We start from the raw sequence: 15,790 nt of genomic DNA on the forward strand, positions 1-15,790 counted from the left end.
TTTGAAACTTAAGTCAGTGAAGGAAATGTAATTGAATGCCCATCCCTAGTTTGGATGGTGACACACACGAGCCCACTGATGGATGGCGCAAACACACACACACACACACACAAAGCAGCTAAATGTGTGTACGAATGTGAAAGGGACACTTCCACCACTTCAAACCCATTCCGTAATCTTCCTTGGCTGATTTTGCAGCGGCTATCATCAGAGTGGAAGGTGCTCTTTGCTGACTGGCAATGAATGAACACGCGCACACACACACGCGCTCTTGATTAACACCTCACTATTAAATTAATCTAGTTCAAACGCTAACCTCCCTCGACTCCACCCCTGTGGCAGGCAATTCTAATTGCACCTGGGCTGAGCTAAAAGGATTTAGTAGAGGTTGTCGAGGATAGACATACAAATATATCTATAGCTATATCTAGCTATACGTGTGCGTAATGTCGTTTGCCCTGATGACAGATAACGAGGTGTTTCAACATCTGACGCTGCTCTCATCCTCGTTATCTCCACACGGCCCTTTCGCCTAATGGGTGAGCTCCACCTTGTGTTCTTCAATCAGGACTCGGTTACCTTTACAGTTGGTGTGTCACCATGCAACTAGTGTTGGCATTCGGATGAGCCTCTCGCCCGGGTGTGTCCAAACTACAGCCCGTTGGACATTTGCAGCCTGCTGTCTATTTTATTTATGTATTTATTTATTTATTATTGAGCAGCCGGGAGCATGTACTAAAAATAACATTTGACAGGGATCGTTTAATGAATAAATACATAAATAAAAAGAGGGGGAGTGTGAAACGTCTTGTTGAAAAAGTGAGGGCTTGTGACACATCTATTTACAACTAAAACAATAACAAAATGTCTTTTCATAACGATGAATAAAGATAATTCCGTTTCAGAAGCAAAAATGGTTTCCTCCACTTTCCGCTCCGCGTCAAAGTCCGATTAGTGAACATTGACGATCCTCAAGCAACTTCTTTATAACTTGGCAACTTTGCTCTGGTTTTGGTTCTGAATGTAGAGCCCTGCTAAGGCCAGGGGCGGACCTATTCTAGTGGGATACAGGGCTGCGGGCCACCCCAAAATCCTGAAAAATGCAAAACCATTTGCCTTATCACCTTTAACAGTAAGATGTGTGATGGACAGTGGCTGTAAAACGTTTACAAGACATTGATTTATTTTGTTATTTTTACTTCCCATCGCTAGATGATGTTAATCTTTATTTTATTTTTTATTGAGTTACAAGTTATAGGTCACTTAATCGTTTATCTTTTTTTAAATCTTGGTTTCATTTTTTTAAAATCACAAAACCCTGAAATTTGAACAGAGATGTACTGCTAAGGCTTTTCTTATTCACTGTGGGAATTTTATCAAAATAACTAAATCCATACAGTAATTGCATGATGAATTGGTTTTAGCATGTTTGGGAAAATAAAAACTAAGAATTTCAAAGGTGCCCTTGCATCCATCTTTTTTTCCTGCAAGAGGCCCTTGGAGGAAAAAGTTTGGACAACCCTGCACAGAGATCGTACAAAATTCTAGTCACAGAAGATTAAGCTGATTTTTCTAATTTGATTTTCATCTAGTGGAAAATCACTTAATTGTTCTACTTGTCAGTACATCTCGCTGCCATAGATAGATGAACAGAGATACATTATTTCCCGTGGGACACCTGAAGAGCTCACACAGCACAGCCGTTGGGAATCACCGATTTGGGGATGATGGGCAAACTTTGTCTCTGTGTTTAATGCAATACTGACAACTGAAAAACACCAACATGAAGTTTGGTAATTGTCGCAACTGCGGCGGTGTGGGTGTGTGTCGTCGAGTGTTAAGTGGCTCCAACCTGTGATTCATGCCGGCGATGGCGGGCCAAACGTTCGACATTTCGAGTGTGTCATATGTGTGAAGGCCACTGAGGTACACTCAGCGCTCAGAGTGTGTGTGTTCTCAAATGGCAATGAAAACATGAAGCAGTTATTCAGAGCTCTTCTTGATGCCACACACACACACACACACACACACACACACACACACATACATACAGAGATAACCTCTCCATCCCTCTCTCTCAATTTCCTTAATTGTGGCTTTCCTCCGTATTCAAGCGCATCAATAGGGACAAACCCTGTTGGAACGGCTGCGAGGCAAAGTGCCATCGATCTCCTCGTCTCCCAAACTCTGCGCACACACACGCGCGTTCACACATCAACACATACACACCTTCCGCAGGCTCTTGGACCCCTCCGACCACATTGGCAGCCGCCGTGTTGACGTTGTCCTCAATGCTGTCAATCTTCTCCTGCTGGGACTGAAACACAGGGGTTAGACACACACACATACATACAAACACACACACATTTTCCGGTACAACTCACATGTACACAAACAGACCTAGCCGTCATGCATTACGGTGCTTTAACTATTATTATAAGGGTGAGTGTGTGCGGGTTGGAGGTATATTTAAAGAAGGTTACATTTGTTGGTGTGTGTGTGTGTGTGTGTCTCATGAAATATTCAGAGTGGCAGCTGTCTCTCTCCCTATGAGGGCCACACGGACACAGTGACCAAACAACAAGGAGGGCACTTTCCATTGCCTCAACCTCCCCACACTGCTAATGCGCCCCCCCCCCCCCCCACACACACACTCCACTTCCCATTCATAACACTTCACTTTCACAATAACATGTAAAAGCTTTCGTTCCTTTTATTTACGCACAAGCACTGAGCGATTCAGATTGAATATTTTAATTTGACCCTCTCTCCTGTTTCTCTGCACTAGTTCTCTACTTACGATGTCTTAAATATTGACAATACAAAATGTATATATATATATATATACACATATATATATATATATATATACACACATATATATATACATATATATATACACACACAAAAAAAATCCCCCAAAATAAGACTGAGTTTACTATTTTTTAACCATATGCCTTAGTCTTCAGACAATTTGCTTTTCGCTGACTTTTTCAGTTAAAATTTTGTCACCGTTTTTGTACAGCCACTCAGTTTTATACAAAAAAACAACAACAATGCACGTTCTTCCGAAGCATTTTGTAACTTGTGTAAAAGAGTTAAAAAATTGGCAATTCCACAATTCAAGCTTTCATGAACAACCCTGCCGGTCTGCTCGGCAACATGCTGGCAACATCAGCGGAACAGCCTGTCAAAATTTAGACCTTCAAAATAAAAGCATGCGGTAACATAACTCAATAAGCACAAATATGTTTGAGTGTAACTGCTAAATAAGACACTATGGGGCCAAAGAAAGTGTGGTGGAAACTTTTATAATACTGCTATGTGATTTTATTTTGAAAGCTTGGCTTTTGAAAGTATGCCGCCTCACCTTGCTCGAGTGTTGCCGAGGTGGGGTGTTTCTGCCCTTCGTTGTTAACAAAAGCTTGCTTTGTGGAATACGCCTTGCCGTTTGTTGAAGCCTTTTTACACAACACGACAATATCCAGAGGGTTAGCCATTTGATAAAGGAGACAAGAAACATACACAAGTTGTAGCGAAGTACAAAAACGGCTCCTCCCTCTACCCTCCTTGCTGTCTTCCTTACGCAACCAAGAGTCTTCAATACAGGTAAAAGTGATGTTAAATGTTCATTTATCCACTTCATTAGTCATTGATATTTGTTTCGCTGTTTTCTGTAACCATAGATATTCTCTGTAAAATATATTTTTTGTTAATATTTTTGGGTGCCTGGAACGGATTAATTGGATTTACATTATTTCCTATGAGAAATATTGCTTTGGTTTTCGTACAATTCGATTTTAGTCAAACTTTTTGGAACTGATTAATCATGAAAACCGAGGTTCGATCGTATTCCATTTTATATATCCTATTCAAAATCAAGTAGTAAAGTCATGCACAGTTAAAAACTAGTTTCTCCGTGGCCTCAATTTCTTCATTATTGCATTGTTTTAATTAATTATAGTTGCTGTATTTTTGAAATGGTTTACCAAATATAAATAAAGTCTCTGTTTTGCATTCATTGAAGTTAACGTGATTCTAATTCATTGTAAAATATATATATATATATATATATATATATATATATACATACACTGTGTATAATAACAAAAATATAAAAAATAAAAAACACGATTATCAGAATGATCAGTAGTTAGCCCGAAATTTTGCTGGAATGTCAGTTTAAGAGATGCAAACATGCTTACGGCGTCAGTAATTAAAAAGAAAAAAAAAAAGACAAAAAGAAAAACAATGAGCATGTCAGATGAACTTCATTCATTATGAACTCAATGATTTGTAATGCAGCTCATGAGCTGTAATTTGCACATGTTCATGCAGGCCTGAAATATAATAGACATAAGGGGGGGGGGGGGGGGGGGAATTGGATAAGAATAAATTAAATGCGGTTTAGTTTTGTTATTCTGATTTACCCCTTGTTTGTACCTCACCGTATCTAAAGTTTTTGAAAGTTATGACAGCTGGGATAGGCTCCAGCACGCCCGTGACCCTAGTGAGGAGAAGCGGCTCAGAAAATGGATGGATGGGATGGACATCATTCATTTTCATGTGCTTTATCTGAAATGTGCAGGCTTTGATTAAACCAAGTGATTAACATGTTATGATTTAGCACAAGCGATCAAGATTTAGCAGAGGAGACAAAGAACCAAACAAAAATGCAGAAAAGAACAAAAACAACACACACACACACACAGTATTTCCACCATGGTTGTGTACTAAAATATGACTCCCCCTCGAGATGCCAGAACAACATCTCTAAGCTCTTTCTGCTCCTCCTCTCTCCTGTTTTGAACAATCACTACATCTTACTCACTCTCTCTCTCTCCGCCACTGTTAAGATCTCCTGCCTCGATCCCTGAGGATTGGGCGATAATCTGAGCCTTCTGTTCTCCACCTGCTTCGATGCATCCCCATGTCGCCCATCTCCCCGCCTGTGGACATCCCGTCCCACCTCCAAATCCCGCAACTCTGATGAGAGGTCCCCCCCACCGGGCGTCCCCCGCGGTAGTCCTTAAACTGATCTGCTCTCTCAAAGGAGTCCCATCAGCCACACAAACAGAGTGTGGTGGTGGGGGGGGGGGGGGGGGGGGTGAAGCACACAGGCGTAACACGTGAAAGACAATTGTTGTTCATACTTACGTGGACGATCACTGAAAAGCTTGTCACCAAACCACTCAGCTGCTTCAGATCCTGAAAGGAAAAACAATGTTTGTCGCATTTCCAGGAGGTGAACCTGCAGTGAGAGAAAAAAAAACCAACAACAAAAAAAAAACTTATGTGCCACAGTGGCAGCGATGGAAGTTAAGAGCTGATCAGATGGTAATGGCTAGCTGCTTAATGTAAGGTACATTAAGTGTTAAAGATAGTCATTAGTGTTAGTCATCACGTTATAGCAAACACATTACCTGTGTGCTAAGGCTAATGAAAGCGTAATCGTTAGCCCTAAGCTAATGTTAACGTTTACAGCTTCAAGCAAGTACCTCACAGCTGTTGATGCTGCTAATTGCAGCCAACTAGCCAAATAGCAGCTAAAAGCTAACCGAAATGATGGTCCATCTTCGTCAGAAATTGAATCAACCACAAAGTGCTTCCTTTTTGGATTCTCGTGTATCACTGTCATGCTGCCATGAAAGGCACGTTCTGTCTCGCAGTTTTTGCAACGCATTCCTCTGCAGTATTTTTTGTGGATTGGTTAGGCTACGTTGCTAACGCCGGTTCGCCATAGATTTTCCCAGGTAAGTCAGATGGGTAACCGGATAACCACGAATGTGTCACAGCCAGGAGCAGACAACAAGAGAGCACGCCTGAGCCGCGGGAGGATTCAAACACTTTGGAGGGGAAAAAAACAAAACAAAAAACAAAGCTTCAAAAAAATAAATGACAACTTCAACTATTAATTTAATTGTCGATGATCTTGATCGTCAACGCAGTCTTGACTAGTTGAGTAATCTTGGCAGCCCTATATTGAACTGTTTACATTTTGGTATATTTAGTGTTTAAACTACAGTTGTAGTGAAAACGAACAAAGAACCTTGACAAAGCGGCAGATTTGTATTGTTCCTTTGTGGAAATTCCCGGTTTAAGACGAAAATCTGCAGTTTACAGTAAGGTTTTTTTTTTTTTTTAATCGGGTTTTACAGGATACTTATTGTAATGCCCTTGCATGTGGGGAAAGGAGAGCCACAGTCTGCGATGAACTTTTCAGCCATGATTGAACGGTGGGGATAAATACAAACACAACGAGTACACTCATGCGGGAGCGCCCAGTTAATATGGGCAATTCTAAAGATTTTTAGGGCGGGATGTCTACTTTTCGCAAATAACAAGGGTTCACTGTATGTGTTGGCAATACATACTGCATTCAGTAAGCTTGAGTGACAGTACCTCTTCCAGGTTTTCCCAAGACTCAGCAGCACTCTCTTCTACGGGGATCTCCGGCAGCTGGGACTGAATTTGCCAGCCAGAAACAAACTCCTCGGCTATGTCGTCAACAGCGCCGGGCCGACAGCCGGACGGCCGAGCGGAGTCAGGTGGCGCCGAAGACGGCGTGGGCTCAAGGGCGGGGTTGGAGTGCAACTGCAGGAAGTCTCGCGCAGCGGCCGACGCCCTGTCCTTGACCGGTTTGATGAGCCTCTCCAGAGCTGCGGCGTCTTCTGCGCGGACACGGGTGCACAGCTTCTCCATCTCTCTGATGTTGGCTCGCAGTTGCTGCAAAGAGTTGGATGACAAGATGATTGACTTTCTGAGTTGACATGTTCTCCCTGTACTTATGTGGCTTCTCTCTGGGTAGCGCAGTCCAAAAAAAGATGTGGATGTATGACAGATTAGATCGGAATTACAAACATCCCTAGGAGTAGGAGATTCTAGGGCCTGTGCTGACTTCAACTATCCATCCATCCATTTTCTGAGCCGCTTCTCCTCACTAGGGTCACGGGCGTGCTGGAGCCTATCCCAGCTGTCATCGGGCAGGAGGCGGCGTACACCCTGAACTAGTTGCCAGCCAATCGCAGGGCACATAGAAACATACAACCATTCGCACTCACAGTCATGCCTACGGGCAATTTAGACTCTCCAATTAATGCATGTTTTTGGGATGTGGGAAGAAACCGGAGTGCCCGGAGAAAACCCACGCAGGCACGGGGAGAACATGCAAACTCCACACAGGCGGGGCCGGGGATTGAACCCGGGTCCTCAGAACTGTGAGGCTGACGCTCTAACCAGTCGGCCACCGTGCCGCGACTTCAACTATACTTTTGAAATTTTCCCATTATTTGCCCACGATGCACCGCCTCAACCAGTCTGGGTCTGTTTATTTGGTACGTTCAACACGCAAATTAATTGCACTAACAGAGATGACCGAAGCTTGAACACAGCCTAATTTGCCACTTGGCGTGACTGTGAGTAGGGATGGTTGATTGTCTCTTTCACCTCTTTTATACACACTGTAAATTTCAGCAATTTTGCCTCCTTTTGGGTGATAAAGTGGACTCAACAATGTTCTGGCTTTGGTGCGAGGTAGTGCAACACCAGTGTCTAAGAGAAAATCTGCTATGGCGGGACAAGGTTGTTTAACAGCCAACACTTACCTTTGTCCAACAAGAAGTTATTATTATTATTATTTTTTTTTATCTCTGATGGGCTTCATACTGTATGTCAGTGCTGTGATTGACAGGTGATCATTCAAAGTGATCATTACCCACCTTTTACCCAAAGTCAACAGGGATAGGCTCTAGCTTGCCATTGACCGAACAGGATAAGCGCTATACAAAATGGATGGATAGAAATCGTCACAGACCATAAATCAAAACAAAACCATTTATTAATGTCATTGTTGTGCCGGTGGCGGTGGACTGTCTTGTTCCATCACACACAGCCACCCCCCCAGTTATTCTGCTATAGTGATGGAAAAGTTGAGAGGGAAGGGGGGGAGGGGTTAATAAGCCTGAGACAGGAAAGCAGGAGTCCCTTCATCCTGACATGCCCTGAGGGTGACAGGAGGATTACACCTCAGCCATCCAGCATCCAGGCCGCAGCACGACCCGGACTAAATGGGGGTCAACATGCTGCACATAACATGTTTTGCTAATTACGCTCCATGAATAAACATGCATGTAGAAACGTGATGCTCACGTGCATTTAACTGACACCTGGCAATCTGTTGATTAATTCTGAGAATCAATGAATCCATACTTACCTACCTACCTACCTACCTACCACAGTGGAAAATCCAAAGTCGGACATCATGTGTTCTGTGACTCCAGTTATTCTTATATAAACGTATTTCTAATTAGAATTGTCCCATTTCGATCACGTTTTTTCCCCCGGTGATCGGTTTCGGCTGAAAAAGATCAGATGTTTTTCTTTTCTTAATTTTTAAAAGGTCACAAAGTGACAAAATAATCATGGGGTTCAACGAAAAAGTTTTTACTCGGAGTTAATGCTCCAAAATAGATTTGTCATGTGATATTGCGGTAAAACAAAAAAACCCTCCAATTTATAATTGACTTTTGAGGTACATTTTTCCAGAGGATTTTTGGGTACTTTTTGGGCCACTTGGCATCAGAGGTCTCACTCTATCCATCTGGTTGTCTGTCTATCTGTCGTCCAGTACACTTAACTCAGAGTGCACTAACCCATGAGTCAAGATTAACACCACGAAGACACAGGAAAGCACTCTGTGTACATTCCCGGGGCTTGGGGTGTAGTAGTGAGAGGATTGGTGGCTGGCTTTTGACGACCAGGCATCAGCATCCCTCTGGGAATTTTACACCCATTATATACTGACACACACACACTCACAAATACATCCATTCAAGGTTGGACGTCAGATATTTTATATCGTTTTTTTGTGAATTTTGGGGCCCTAAAGGCTGTACAATTTGGACAGTTTAACAAAATGTGGGTGAAAATATGACACAGTTTCCTGTGATTTACTGGCGACCTGTGCAGGGTGTACCTTGTCCGGCACACAATGTCAGCTGGGCTGTAACCTACTGCAGCTGATTTGTGATCCAAAGCAGGATAAGAGGTTGAAAGAAAAAAAAAAAACAGATGGCAATCTATAAGAAAGAAAGAAAAATCATGTGAGATGTCGACATTGTGGAAGACTTCAGCATCAAAGAATTAATTCAGGGCATTTTGTTTTGCTGTGTGAGAACAGCACAGAAAAAGTCCTTGGGAGATGAGTACAGAGGGTGACCTAAATATGATTACCACCACAGTCTCGGCCAGTTGTTCTCAAACCTTTTACATCAAGTACCACCTCAAAAAAATACTTCGGTCTCCAAGTACCACCACAATGACCAACATTAAAATACAGTATAATAGTGGGCTCAAGTGTTCATCAAAAAAGAGGCAGTAGTTTTATTCCTAAAAGGAAGCCAATATTATTGTAAGCCACTGAAACATTCATTGTAGGCTCGCAGTGTCTATGAAGTCAAAATAAAATGTGAAATATGGGGTGCTTTTATTTTAATGTGCACGCACGAGGATGGTACAAGTGAGCAAGACCAACCACTTGTGTCCGCAATGTCGCCAACTGGACCACATTTCCACGACATTTAGAGACTTTTCGGGCAGGGCCCGCAGGAGTCTAGCCTCCTACTTCACACCATCAGCACATTTTTATTACTCACACGATACATACCTCGCACATTGGGCACATTCACATCTCATTCAAGGTCCCCTGGGGGGCTGGCACGAGGCATGATGAGGCAGACGCCGGGCTGGGTCTTGGCACATCTGTGCTGGTATCCGGCCCGGTCGCCCCCCTCCTTTGCCCTGCCAGTCCTCCAGTTTTAATGCATCATACACCCGTCAGTAGGGGAGGGCAGTGTCGGGCTGGGGAGGACACTCGGCCTGCTCTCTGGCCCGCCATGCCTTTCCCCTGCAAATTTTTAATGCACCACATACATTCGCACAACCTTTGGGGGGCTGGTTGGCCTGGGTGGGGGTGACGGTTGCGGGTCATCATTGCCCCGTGACTGTCTCACTTCTCCCCCACCAGTCTCCCCAATTTTAATGCACGTCACCCAACCACACATGTTCACGGTACAGGGATAATGGTCGCCAGTCGGGGACCCTCCTGCCTATTCCCCTTGTCCGTTCTGTTCCTCTGTCTGTCCCCTAAAATCCATTTCTACCCGGCTGCATTTTCAATAAACATCAGAATAATTAAAAACATTTAAAAATAAGCAGAGAGATTATTTCAAACTCCCTGTTGCACGGCAAAACTGTTCCACCACAAAAGGCATACAGATCCACCATGGTCATGCAGCTAAACAGGACAGTTTAATAATAATAATTAAAAAAGAAATAATAATAAATTTTAAAAAATAACAAAAATCCTTGAATCCTTTAAGATTTCCTAATTGTAACAATACAGACAATATTGTCACAGGTAGCAGACAATAAAAAAGACAAAGCACAAAAATACATATATACCACTCCTGTTTCTCACGAGGCCCCTTTGAAAAATGAAAAGGCCATCCTTTAACTAACTGTACTGAATTGGCTCTATTAAGGGTGGAATGAATACCACACATCATACAGTCATGCTTGGTCAGGAATTTTTGAATCGTGACAAGTGATTTTAAAAAACAATAGGCACATTTATCGACCGGAAAAATGCAGTGGAAACTCCACCCTGGGGTGTCCGAGCCAATACCAGCCGCAGCGACAACCCCGACTTGGAGGAGAACTGCAGTACATTTTCAAAACACAGCACGTGGGTTGCGCTCGAGTATAAAGGCAAACTGCGCACGGGATAGCCACAGTGACGTCAGCCCGCGCGAGTAATAAAGAAGCCTTATCTCCTGCATCCTCCATCCTCTAACACCGATTGTCCTCATGTCTTCCCTCACGACATCCATCAACCTTCTCTTTGGTCTTCCTCTAGCTCTCTTGCCTGGCAGCTCCATCCTCACCACCCTTCTATCAATACACTCACATTCTCTCCTCTGGATGTTTCCAAACCATCGAAGTCTGCTCTCTCTAACTTTGTCCCCAAAACATCTAACCTTCCTTCCATCTAACCTATCCCTCTGATGAGTTAATTTTTAATTTTATCCAACCTGGTCACTCCTAGAGAGAACCTCAACATCTTCATTTCTGCCACCTCCAGCTCTGCTTCCTGTCGGCTCTTCAGTGCCACTGTCTCTAATCCGTACATCATGGCTGGCCTCACCACTGTCTCATAAAGTTTGCCCTTCATTCTAGCAGAGACTCTTCTGTCGCATAACACACCTGAGACCTTCCTCCACCCATCCCAACCCGCTTGGACCTGTTTCTTTACTTCCTTACCACACTCACCATTGTTCTGGACTGTTGACCCCAAGCATTTCAAGTCTTCCACCCTCGCTATATCTTCTCGCTGTAGCCTCACTATTCCCCCACCACCCCTCTCGTTCATGTACATCTTACTTCGACTAATCTTGATTCCTCTCCTTTCCAGTGCATGCCTCCACCTTTCTAACTGTTCCTCCACCTGCTCCCTGCTCTCACTGCAGAGCACAATGTCATCTGCAAACATCATCGTCCATGGGGATTCCAGTCTAACCTCGTCTGTGAGCCTATCCATCACCGCTGCAAACAGGAAGGGGATCAGTACTGATCCCTGATGCAGTCCCACCTCCACCATACACCTGCAACACACCTCACCACTGTTCTGCTGCCCTAATACTGCACATATCCTGTACTATCCTAAACTACTTCTCTGCCACTACAGACCTCCGCATACTGTACCACAGTACCTCTCTAGGTAAGCTTTCTCTAGCTCTACAAAGACACAATGTAGCTCCTTCTGACCTCCATCAACACCCTCAATGCAAATATTGCATCGGTGGTACTCTTTCTAGGTATGAAACCATACTGTTGCTTGAAAATACTCACTTCTGTCCTGAGTCTAGCCTCCACTACTCTTTCCCATAACTTCATTGTGTGGCTAGACAACTTTATTCGTCTATAGTTCCCACAGCTCTGCACAGCACGCTTGTTCTAAAAAATGGGCACCATCACACTTTTCCTCCATTCCTCAGGCATCTTCTCACCCCCTCGAATTCTGTTGAACAAGCTGGTGAAAAACTTCACAGCCACCTCTCCTAGATGCTTCCATACCTCCACAGGTATGTCATCAAGACCAACTGGGAGGGGTCACCAACCTTGTTGCAATTGAGAGCACACTCTCGGGTACTGATAATTGCAAACCTTGGAAATAACAAATTTGTTCAAATGACCTTTAATGAACATTCGTTAATGAATGATATTCATCTACTCAACAATGATCAACAATGCTTTAACAAGGGAGGAAACATAAATATCAATATTCAGCACTTAGTTTCTATAAATCCATACAAGTGCTTACATTTTCAAATGTTTATTTCTACAACATTTCTAGAAAATCACAATGTTCCATTATTGGTGAGTAATTATTTTAGAATAAGCCCCCTGACGACTCATGTGGTCGTTGGGGCTGACCTGGTGCCCGTGGGGACAATGCTGGTGACCTCTTGGTCAACCTCTGGATCACATGCTTTCACCCATGCCCACACGGAGTTGATTTGTTCATATATGTCATTGTGTACCTGAACTGTTCGGCTGGCATTTATGTGCTCCTGATGAAGGCGGCCCCATTGTTGGCCTTGCTGGTACTGAAAGGACGAATGAAAAGGAATCAGATATCCATCTTGATGTGTATACAAGGCTGCAGTGTAAGAGGCATCACCTTCAGTATGTTGTTGTGGTGTTTCTGGAGCCGCTCCAGGTCAGTGGGTAGAGCCACTTTAATGAACTTGTGAATGGGAGCCTCCAGGCGCCTCAGTGTCAGCTTGGTGCCTCCCTCCGCCATGGGACTTGCCGACGTAACTCCACACCTGCGGGGCTTGGTCTCTGCTCATACAACACCTTAAAAGAGGTTCCTCATTTTTTGTAACATGTGTGTGACTACATGGGCCTCAGAAAAAAAAAAAAAAAAACCCTCATTTCTGCAAACAATAAAAAATAATAATTGGTTTGGGTTTGTTAATCTGCAACAGTTTTTTTTAATATACAGTTGTGCCTTAAGAGACTAGTTTAATCTGTTCCATAACATTTGTATCTCAAATAAGGGTTCTCCATTGAAGCGAATGGAAATGACATTAATCCGTTCCGGCCTCCCAAAAAAAAATCCTAACAAAAATGTTTGTAATGTGTTTTTTTAATAAGAAAAATAGCACTCTATATTATAAAAACATACAGTAATGACATAATTAAATAGAATGGTCAAATTTCTTGCTGCAATTCAACTAACAGTTTTGTTTATTTATATACTGTAGCTTGTTCCGTTAACAGGTTGCCACAGAGAGTCAATTGCAGTATTTGTTAAGATCAGTTTTTAGCCTTCCTGATGCCATACACCCATTTTTTTTTTTATTTGAGTTTGGGACCGGCGGCACGGTGGCCGACTGGTTAGAGCGTCAGCCTCACAGTTCTGAGGAGCGGGGTTCAATCCCCAGTCCCGCCTGTGTGGAGTTTGCATGTTCTCCCCGTGCCTGTGTGGGTTTTCTCCGGCCACTCCGGTTTCCTCCCACATCCCAAAAACATGCATTAATTGGAGACTCTAAATTGCCCATAGGCATAACTGTGAGTGCGAAAGGTTGTTTGTTTCTATGTGCCCTGCGATTGGCTGGCAACCAGTTCAGGGTGTACCCCGCCTCCTGCCCGATGACAGCTGGGATAGGCTCCAGCACGCCCGCGACCCTAGTGAGGAGAAGCGGCTCAGAAAATGGATGGATGGATGGTTGTGAAGTGTCCTTGCACTTCCAGTGTATTTCTTCAAAATGAAATTATCTGTATTTTAAGGGTAACGTCAAAAGAGATTCAGTCTCAAGATTTGTGAATTAAGATACAACAAAACAAAGATTTAAAAAAAATGATGAGTTTCAAATCATTTTTAAATGTTTGTAAATCATAGTTTGTGGTGCATTTAACTATTAATGTAGGCATAGATTTTTAGTGATAGGCGTCCATTCAGAATCAGAATCAGAATCATCTTAATTCGCCGCCATTCATGTCAGGGCTCCAGGGTTCACAGTACCTTTACTTTTATTTTTTTAAGGGGTGTGGTAGCCATTTTGACTCAAGTTTAACTTACCAAATGGGGTGTCCTTGCCCTATAAAGGGACACAACAAACTTGACTGTGCATGCAGGGTCAGAGGACATATAGTGTCAAGCCGAGTAATTTCACATGGAACATCCTATTTGATATGTTCAAGACTTTTCTTATACAGTTTTCTACTGTGGTGCTTATGTACCTTAATGGCTAAAAGAGGATAAAGTTCCATCCACGTGCATTCGATTCACATTAGTTCTCGATCCAAGGGAGCAAAACTTAAACAACTCAGGCCATTGTTAAACCCTTAACATAAGTGAACCGTACAAACCATTATGATGAAAAGATTTATCCAAATTAAGGGACCAAGGAGTGAAACAGTTCAGGAATCCTAAGCAAACTTATAGAAAGAACTATTTGAATATACATATAAGCGAAAAAAGCTAAAACGTTGCAAAAGTTAAACGCACATAAGGCGACACTTACCCAAGAGAATAGCTCTCGAACGTAATATTTATGTTTCCCCTTCCATTGTGCGGCAAAACATACAATCGCTACTGCGTGACCAGTTTCTGACAGCAGGTATTTGTAAACAAGTCTCACCCAAGTGCGGCGACCAACTGTGTCCGACCTCAAACAACAGAAACGCCTATTTATCTTTCCGCATGATGTTTGAGTAATGTTAACTCCGTAAAGATTGCCAAACATAAAGTAATTGCCAGTACTAATTAAATCAAATATGTGCTGTTATTTATAAAAACGTTTATATTGGTTTTTAATCTACATTCAAATCCAGTGTTTCCCAACCGTTACTGAGCCAAGGCACATATTTTTAGATTAGAAAAAAAACATGGTACGCCAACAAACTAAAATATCACAATTATATGCACCGAATACTGATGATCTCGACTGAATTTACTCACACGTTTCCATATTCAGTGTGAAATCTGGGCTTGTTTAGGTAAACACAATGCTCGTAATGTTCATTCCAGAATTGAAGGCGGACGTGTAAATTATAGGACTCCTGAGACAAAATGTAATTGTAACTGGAGTGAAAGTGATTCCTAAATATAGTAGTAGATGGTATAGCGGTATTTAAAATAGCTCTTGGGCACATCCATTTATTCATTTAAAAAAAAAAAATCTCTTTTCACTTCCTCTTGACGACCAAATTAAAGATCAGATATACCATATATTTTTTTCAAAATAATTTTAAAAAATGATCATAATTTTAAATCTTAGAAATTATGCTGTAAAGTTTCAACATCCAGACAACCCTCTTCATAAAACCCTTTTAGCAATCTAAAGGAAGAGAAAAAAAAGTGAGCAGAAATTATATCATTGAGTTAATTGCGCTAACCATCGGCAGACGCAGACCTAAGGTAAATCCTCGCTTCAATTATGCACATTTGTTCAATGTTTTCAGCTGTAATGGACACAAACAAACACAACCCTGTTACTCATATTACCAGGGAAAGACATATTTCTATCGAAGTTTTCTTTTTTTTTTGCTAAGTTTGTTCATCACCATTTAGCATAACAGCTAACACAGCTATTATGTACTCTTGAGCGCCCTTAATATTGATTTGCGATCTTGCTACTAGCAACCCTATTACTGTAATTAGAGTAACACAAATATTAAATTAGTATTCACATAAACTTCGACTTTATTTAATTGTAAATAA

At 42.3% G+C, this 15,790-nt stretch overlaps 1 protein-coding gene across 1 annotated transcript in view; it reads right to left on the bottom strand.

The window, feature by feature from the left end:
• stx17 (syntaxin 17) overlaps nucleotides 1–14,702 on the bottom strand; it is a 22,464-nt gene extending 7,762 nt beyond the window's left edge. Inside the window, 7 exon segments of the mRNA XM_061674864.1 lie at nucleotides 2,230–2,256; nucleotides 2,258–2,317; nucleotides 5,158–5,208; nucleotides 6,403–6,726; nucleotides 12,600–12,665; nucleotides 12,740–12,918; nucleotides 14,592–14,702. Of these exon segments, the coding sequence (XP_061530848.1) occupies nucleotides 2,230–2,256; nucleotides 2,258–2,317; nucleotides 5,158–5,208; nucleotides 6,403–6,726; nucleotides 12,600–12,665; nucleotides 12,740–12,862 (651 nt within the window). The 5' untranslated portion in view covers nucleotides 12,863–12,918; nucleotides 14,592–14,702.
• Nucleotides 14,703–15,790: the final 1,088 nt, after the last annotated feature.

This window comes from Phycodurus eques, chromosome 4 (assembly GCF_024500275.1).
Source record: "Phycodurus eques isolate BA_2022a chromosome 4, UOR_Pequ_1.1, whole genome shotgun sequence".
NCBI classification, from domain to species: domain Eukaryota; kingdom Metazoa; phylum Chordata; class Actinopteri; order Syngnathiformes; family Syngnathidae; genus Phycodurus; species Phycodurus eques.